Source organism: Phoenix dactylifera, chromosome 2 (assembly GCF_051530095.1).
Source record: "Phoenix dactylifera cultivar Ajwa chromosome 2, Ajwa_hap1_PhDact_Kaust_v1.1, whole genome shotgun sequence".
Lineage (NCBI taxonomy): Eukaryota > Viridiplantae > Streptophyta > Magnoliopsida > Arecales > Arecaceae > Phoenix > Phoenix dactylifera.
This window is the reverse complement of record NC_143191.1, coordinates 34766302-34774371: the sequence shown is the minus strand read 5'-3', so window position 1 is coordinate 34774371 and position 8070 is coordinate 34766302. Positions and strand designations below refer to the sequence as shown.

The window sequence follows — 8070 nt, the reverse complement described above, 5'->3', positions numbered from 1 at the left end:
CTACCACGGCCGTACCCTTTCGAGGTCCGGCCGAGGGCCATATCCTGCCACTGCCCCAGCATTTATTACGCATGATGTCTGCAAACCCCCAGTTCACTCAACAATTAATACGAATCCCCGGTTCACTCAACAATTAATGCGAATCTCCGGCCTACTCAACAATTAATGCGCACCTCCGGCTTACTCAACAATTAATGCGCATGGCTCCCATTATCTACGGATCCTCAGCTCTCCACGGCAAATCAGCTCAGCAGAGTCCTGTCAGCCGTGATAAGTCTCTGACCCCGGCCTCACCTCCGACATCAATGCGATGATTCACCCGATCGCGTGCCGGCTCGGGTCGTACGATGGCCTCACCTCCGACATCAATGCAATGATTCACCCGATCGTGTGCCAATCCAAGCAACATGCCGAGCCGTACGACGGTTTCGCCCAATCACATCACAGGTAAACCGACCCCCCTTATAAAAGGGAACCCTTGCTTCTCAAAGGGGGGGTTGGACACAGAAAACTCTAAAAATACTGTTCTCCTCTTTCTCCTTTAAACACAGATTGCCCCCCTCTGACTTAAGCATTGGAGGGCCGACGCCGGAAAACCCGGCCACCGGCTTTTCTGCAGGCACCCCGACGGAGGACGCCGCCCGCCGACGGACCGCCACTCCCCTGTGTCCACCTGCCGCTCCCCCTTCTCGACCGACGACCGCCCCTGGGTCCAATTTCCAGCAACACATTCTACTTATGACTTTTCACGTAAACATCTACGCAACTAGCTCCTTATTGGAGGTGGCATAGGCAGATTGGTGTAATTTTTTTTTTTTTGATGAAACGGGCATTTATACAACGGCGATTGGTGTAATTTTTTTTTTTTTTCACTGGTTAGTCCATTTATTAGCGCCACATCGGACTGTGAAATATTCTGATCTAAGAAATAATATTTTTCTCATAGTTTTTTTTCTCTGAAAAAGTGCGATCCATCTGGGCAAAGAATTCACACACCCTAGGTATAAGAAAAATTCATGGCTTTATATCTTATCTGTTTCATACTTGAATTGAAAAAGGTGGATTTTTCAATCACGTCCATCCATATTTAGCACGATGATCTTGATTAGATGGACGAAGATCATCCAGTTACTGTGCCAATCCCAGCTCAGGTGCCAAATGAAGAGACTTCGTACTCAAAACGTCATGGTGTCCAAGGCTTTCTTATTCGGATAAAGTATTCGTCCATCTCGTCCTACTTCGATATCCATCACACAAAATACATAATAAATGAATAAATCATCGAAGCCATTAATACTCTGCCGTTGTTATGGTTCAGACTTCAGCGTCCTATCACATTTCTCGTCAGCCACGAGTGACCAGCGAGGGAGGGGGCAGAAGAGATGGCGATGGCCTTCCGAGCGGCGGCGGTGACCAGACCACCGCCCCCACGCAAACCTGCCCCCAAGTCCCAGCCCGGTCCCTCTCCTCCTCTGCTCTCCCCGACACCGACGGCGCTCTCCCTCCTCGCCCTCTTCTCCGCCCCCAGCTCCCACTGCGAAGCCAAGGCCTTCGACTTCTCCAAAGATGACATCCTCAATTCCCTCGAGAAGGCACCACTCCTCTCTCCTCTTTTCCCCGACAAAACTCATTTTTTTTTAAAGTCATTGTAGATTTGCCTAAGTTTTTGTGACATTTTCCTTTCTTTTTGGTGAAGGTAGAAAACGCGATTGATCGGGTAGGGGATGTGGGTTTCAGAGTTTGGGACTTATCCCGGAGCGTAATTGAGGTCTTGACTGATGCTCTGAAGCCTGGAGTAGATGCGGCGCTTCCTGTCCTGCAGAGTGCTCGCCAGGAGGCGCTGAAGGCTGCTTCGCCGCTGCTTTCTGACGCTTCCAAGCAGGCCAAAGAAGCTCTCCAGAGTGCCGGAGTTGATCCCAGCCCTGTCCTATCTGCCGCTAAGGTTTTTTTCTTCATTCTCTCTCTCTTTTTGTATTCAGCTCTTTCAAATTGTCCCCTTTCCTTGTACAATTTGTCTGGATAATATTAATCAAGAATACATATTGTCAATATGTAAATCGAAACATCAGAAAACTGATTAGTAAAATAAGTTTTGTAGAGCCAATAGGTTTTTTTTTTTTTTTTGCTAAAAAAAATTGATATTAATAAATTCTAAATAATTCAAGAAAAAAATTGGGCAATTCTGAACTTCTTAGACTATGAGACTATGATGCTAAGTACTTCATAGTCTTGAATATTTTAGTTTGTGTAATGTTGAAGAGCCATGTTCCTTTCAGTGCCATGATTGTAAATAGAAGAATTGGTGCCTTAAGATTGACAGTGTTTTATGTCAATAGACAGTTGCAGATGCAGCACAGCAGACAGCAAAAGTTATAGAAGGGGCAAAACCCCTTGCTTCAAGAACAGTGGAAACAATTACTTCAGATCCTTCAGTGATTGTTGTCTCAGCTGGATCATTATTCCTTGCATACCTTCTTCTTCCACCAATTTGGTCGGTCATTTCTTTCAACTTTCGTGGTTATAAAGGTAAGTCATGTGGTTCCCAGACAATCTAAATCTGTTTTTACATGGCAAGTTATACTGATGCAGAAAAGTTTTAAAGTGTTTATCCAACTAAAAGGATCGAGAAGGCCAAGAGCATCGCTATGACAACAAAAATCTTACTAGTTGACCTCAGAACGCTTATAAGGGTTTGAGCTCATATCCAGTTGGTTATTGCAATTGAATCATGTTGTATCTTTATTATTCAAATTAGGTATGGAAAAGAGAGGAAAAAGAAAATGAATGTGGTACAGAAGATAAGATAAATTTGATCACGTAATGGGATTGTACGTAGTTAGTTTTATTTCAAGTTTTTTGAAACTAGGATGGGTGGAAGCCTGGCTGAATACTGGAGTGAGGGCAGGATTGAACCCAAGTCTCTTGTATCAACACAAGAGACTTCCCCAACTTAGACAGTTGGAACACTGTGTATCTTATTAAATGGATCACGACAGATGGCATATGCTACTTTTCTTAAAGTTGTAGAAGAAGTATTCCGACATAAGCATCAAATTGAAGCCTTCCACATTAAATTCTTTTAATAGCATAGCTTTAATTTTCAATCTACATTTCAAAAATTCTACAACACATATATTGAAATTGATATGACCTTGAAAAAGTAGTTCTTAGTTATGCATAAATCCATTCTCCCCAGCATAATTTAACAAAAGCAATTAGTTTCTTTTTATAATTAAGCCGCCCTTGGGTGCTAAATTAAACTGTATTAATATGGGGAATTAGGCTATTTATCAAGTAATCATCATATAATTTAGAATGCAAGATCTAGAAGGGTTTTTTTGGAGAAAATTTAAACTGTAGATTAATAAGATTTTGATATACAAATTTTCTAACACTTAATCTAGAGTATTTGTAAAATCTGGGTTTGTAAGTCTATAGATTTCGGCAAGCTTCTTACATTGAATAGGTTAAGGACTCTTATAGTGCTTATATACTTTTGGAGCCATCTATCTAAGTACTTGGATTTTTAGATAGGATCTTAACATGGTATTAGAACCCACCGATTCTTCTTGCCTACCGAAACCTCTACACTTTTGCTTACTAATCGACATGTTGCTCTTCGTTCTAGGTTTTGTCCCTTGAGCTCTACACATGAGAGGAGGTGTTGAGGAATAATAGTCCCACATCAGATAGGTTAAGAACTTTTGTGATGATTATATACTCTTGGGCTCATTTATCTAAATGTCCGGGTTTTTAGATAGGATCTTAACATGGTATCAAAGCCCACCGATCCTTCTTACCTACTGAAATCTCCACACTCTCATTTACTAATCTACACGTCATCTCTCGTTCCGGTTCCATCCTTCGGGCTCTACATGTGAAAGGGGGTATTGAGGAATAATAGTCCTACATTAGATAGGTTAAGGACTTTCGTGGTCCTTATATATTCTTGGACCCATCCATCTAAATGCCTGGGTTTTGAGGTAGGACCCTGATACATGTTTGATCACTTAAACATTGTTTTTCTAACATTTGGACAGAAAGCCTGGTGCAAAAGTGGCTGTATCACTGCTATGGTGTAGAAGCCTGGACAATAACTCAAATACCATTTCAAATTGTATACCCAACTTTGTGTTTGTGTGGATGTTTATGTTTGTGTGAATCGAAAGAAAAAAATAATATGATTTGTGCTAAGAACAATTTTGTAACCTGGATTTTTCTATATAAGAATCCAAGTACCTCCTTTTTAGTAATCCCATCTGATGCTTTTGTTGTTCATTTTGTGTAAATTGGTTTGGTCATTTTGAGAGCTTGATTTTATCAATTTAAATAAGTTAAATTGATTTACTTTATTTGGTGAAATCCAAGTCTCTTTGTTTGGTTATATAACACTACTATCACATGTAAGGACCTTTGTGAATTCAATTGGTTGCATGGATTACTGATTTATAAATAACTTGTAAGGTTTTGAGATTTCATATTTTAATTTTCATGTGTTGATGGAGAAACATATACAATTTTTCAGAATTGATGGCACTTTATTTCATGTTGATGCAACTTCAGTTTATTAACTTATTTGCTAGGCAATCTCAGCCCTGCTCAGGCTCTTGACCTGATTTCTTCGCGAAATTATCTTATGGTTGATATAAGATCAGAGAAGGACAAGAATAAAGCAGGAGTTCCTCGTCTGCCCTCCAGTGCTAAGAACAAGATGATCTCAGTGCCGTAAGATTTTTTTTTTTTTTCTTGCTATGGCTGTCTACTATAATGAAATTAGCAAAAAATTACAGCAGACGGCTCTGTTTTCTTGTAGTTTAGAGGAACTCCCTAGCAAGATAAAAGGTCTTGTGAGGAATGCAAAGAAAGTAGAAGCAGAGATAATTGCACTGAAGATTTCATACCTCAAGAGAATTAATAAGGGTTCCAACGTCATTATAATGGACTCGTGGGTTCCTTTAGCACACAACTTTATTATTTCTCATTATGAACTTTCAGTTTATCCTTTAGTCAGGTTTTTCTCATTATTAAGTTACAGTATCCAATCGGAATTTACAGGTATTCTGACAGTGCAAAGATTGTTGCAAGGGCGCTCACAAGTCTAGGCTTTAAGAACTGTTGGATCATGTCGGATGGGTTCTCTGGGGGAAGAGGGTGGTTGCAAAGCCGTTTAGGGACAGACTCATATAATGTGTCATTGGCAGAGGTTATATCTCCTTCACGGATCATCCCTGCAGCTGCAACTCGTTTTGGTACCACCAACCCGACGGCTCTCCGATCTTCAAGAAAGCTCCTTCCAGGAAATATCGATAATTAGAAGTTTCATTGCTGAAACTTCTCTCTACATGCTTCGCAACCAATTTGTTTGTAATCTAGTTGTATCATTTTGATACCTGAATCTGTTGGCTCATTTATATTATGTTCAAATTAGTCATGTTTCGTCCATCCATTTCATCATTTTCAGCAGGGCAACCATGGATATAGTCTGGGAGGCAAAAATGTTATGGGTTAGCCTCATCCCAATCACTGTACCAGCAAGACCCTTACCATAACAATTTTTACTTGTGAAGCTGTTGAGATCACATGTAAGCAAATGACATTTTGGAATTTTTGGACCTTGCTGCATGGATACTGATTATTATATATTGTCATAAACATTCAGCAGTTCCCTAATCTAGATCCATTGGCTCCGACTTCCCATGGCACTTCTTCTCTGGGGGCAGCCCGATCCCTTCAATGGCTCTGACTAAGATATTGGAAGTCCATGGTCAAAATGGGTGGGACGTATGAAATGGTTGAGTTGATAAATTCACTGGCTATCGGATATTAGTGACCTGCATTCAAGTGTTCAATCGACTTCCAAGGAAGCAGCTTGTTATAGAGCTCTAAGATCAGATGCTCTGCTTTGTGTTGTATGCCTATCATCCCTTTTTCAGCGGTCATCAACTTCATCAGTCCTTGAAATCACCATCCTCTTGTTCTCTCCTTATCACCTTTCAGGTTGTTAAGTATATATGGAATAGTGTACAATAATTTACATAACCTTTTTCTACTTCATGTTCAATTTCCTATTTGAGTTGTCCATGATAAACTACAAATTTTTTTTTTCGTCCAATTTACACATCAAAAGAGAGCAAAACCAAGAGAATTCGTCACGGAATTTTCTCTCATAAGAAGAAAGTAATCAAAGACAAACTTCACATTGCATGAAAAGGGAGATGTATGCTTCTACCTCAGAAAGTAGTCATAGCGGTCCGTATCCTAATTGGAGGGGAAAAGACGGTAAGGTTGATGGCGCGTTGGAATCATATGGTAGAAGGTTTTCTCAAGGAAAGCAAGATATTTTCCACGTATAAGCTCGCACTGCACTCTCTGCTACCTTCTATCTCTGTAAAACGTTCTTCTCGGCGATCATAAAACAGCAATCCGAGCTCCGAACAATCCATCAATATTCTTCCATCATCCATAATCGCCACCGGAGCGGCTTGCGGCCAGCGGCAAGCGCGCGGCAACAAGGAGAAGCTGATGCTGTATTCTTTCACCCACCGTCCGCTCTCATAGTCCTTCAATAACCTCAGGTCCAACTTATGAGGTAAGCTTACTCCCAGGCATAGCAAGCCTTTCAGCTCTCGCAGGAACATCTCCCAACCTCGGCCTAGCTCTATCATCTCATCGCAGTCAAAACTCGGCAGCGGGACCGTCCTCCAAGCCTCTAGCTCGAGATCGAATGCTGCAATCCCGTCGCCGACAAAGAGGACAGCTCGTACGAGTTCATCTACATACTGAGCTGTCCCATTGTCGTCGAGGAGGAATTCGACCGAAACCGGCTGGTCGGCCGGGCCAGCTCTCGCCGGCAGCAGATGGAGGGCGCCGTTGAGAAAAGGCATGCCTCTGCCTCCGTCGACCCGACAGGGAGGATGCCCCGCCGCCCTCCAGCTGCGGTCGGTGCCGACGGTGAAGACGTCGCAGCTCAGCCCGTAATCAAACCTCGCCACTTTGAATTGCCCGAGGGAAGGCACATATCCGAAGCCGAATCGATGATAGGCGTTCCTTCTGGAAGCCGGCAGGGCCACCAGCTCTCCGGTGGCGGGATTGCACAAGAAGACGCTGCTGTTGTTCGTCAAGCATATAACGTCACCGGAGGAGTGCTCCATTTTGACGTACTCCGGCACGGTCATGGAGAAATACTTCAGAATATCTCCTTCACCGCTTAGCGTGGAGAGGCGAAGGGTATAGGGGTTGCCGCCGTGGATCTCGGCTACGAGAAGTAGAGGTTTGTCTCGGGATCGATCGTGATGTTTTCGGAGGAAGAGAGGATTAGAGATCAAAGAGGACCATCGTCTGGATACGCACCGGAATCTGGCGAGGGAACTCGAGGGGAGCCTGAGGAGTGTCTCGTTGATGAGGTCGAGAGGGAAGCCCCTGCTTTTCGCCATGGCACGAGCTTTGCTTTCTTTGGTTGGTTGCAAAACGCTTGACCGCTCACTATACCTTTATAACACAGGACATGGACCCGCTCGTAAATAAAGTTGATTGGGGAAACTTGAGATGAAAGATCCTTTTCGCCGGCCAGCCGGCCCAGGAGCTCTCCGACTCTCCGTGGAGAATACGTCACTGGACCATCCAATCAGGCCATCGAAGAACGAAGCAAGATAGTTTTCTTTATTTTCATGAAAGAAACGTAATAGTTTTCAGTGGATGGGTTGCGTCAGATAAACCTTAAAATAGGAAACGACGCCATTTGGTTGGATTGAGTCCGGACTTTAGTTAAGAGTATCAAACCCACGGTCAAGGCAGAGCTAAATAAAATTAAATACTAATATATTTATATTTATATTTATTTTATTTGATAAATATAGATATAAATATAAATATTAGTCGGATGTAAAAATTTATATACATACTTATTTTAAATAGATACATATACAAATCGTATGAATATAAATATAGATATAAATCGAATAATTGAATTTTATAACTTTAGAATCAAAGATATTACTAAATATATGATAAATCAAATTAATAGCATATTAATATAATCATTTATTTTTTAAAAAAGTTCGTGAATACTAT

General features: G+C 41.8%; 2 protein-coding genes across 2 annotated transcripts; one reads left to right on the top strand and one right to left on the bottom strand.

Annotated features, from left to right (window-relative positions):
* Positions 1–1283: 1283 nt before the first annotated feature.
* CAS (calcium sensing receptor) lies at positions 1284–5604 on the top strand. Its single transcript, XM_008783826.4, has 6 exons — positions 1284–1592; positions 1697–1942; positions 2337–2526; positions 4584–4725; positions 4814–4945; positions 5056–5604. The coding sequence occupies exons 1-6, from the start codon at positions 1383–1385 to the stop codon at positions 5312–5314; spliced, it is 1179 nt and encodes a 392-aa protein (XP_008782048.1). The 5' UTR covers positions 1284–1382; the 3' UTR covers positions 5315–5604.
* A 426-nt stretch (positions 5605–6030) lies between these two features.
* On the bottom strand, positions 6031–7483 carry LOC103701671 (F-box protein At3g07870). The gene has a single exon (XM_008783825.4). It carries the CDS (start codon positions 7431–7433, stop codon positions 6303–6305), a length of 1131 nt encoding a protein of 376 aa, XP_008782047.1. The 5' UTR covers positions 7434–7483; the 3' UTR covers positions 6031–6302.
* Between the last annotated feature and the right edge of the window lie 587 nt (positions 7484–8070).

What these genes read in the sequence shown, in the direction of transcription:
- LOC103701671 (XM_008783825.4), bottom strand. Translation starts at nt 7,433, where the DNA reads ATGGCGAAAAGCAGGGGCTTCCCTCTCGACCTCATCAACGAGACACTC.
- CAS (XM_008783826.4), top strand. Translation starts at nt 1,383, where the DNA reads ATGGCGATGGCCTTCCGAGCGGCGGCGGTGACCAGACCACCGCCCCCA. An exon ending in CAACTTTCGTGGTTATAAAG is followed by an intron (nt 2,527 to 4,583) that starts GTAAGTCATGTG and finishes CTTATTTGCTAG; the next exon opens with GCAATCTCAGCCCTGCTCAG. An exon ending in AACGTCATTATAATGGACTC is followed by an intron (nt 4,946 to 5,055) that starts GTGGGTTCCTTT and finishes CGGAATTTACAG; the next exon opens with GTATTCTGACAGTGCAAAGA.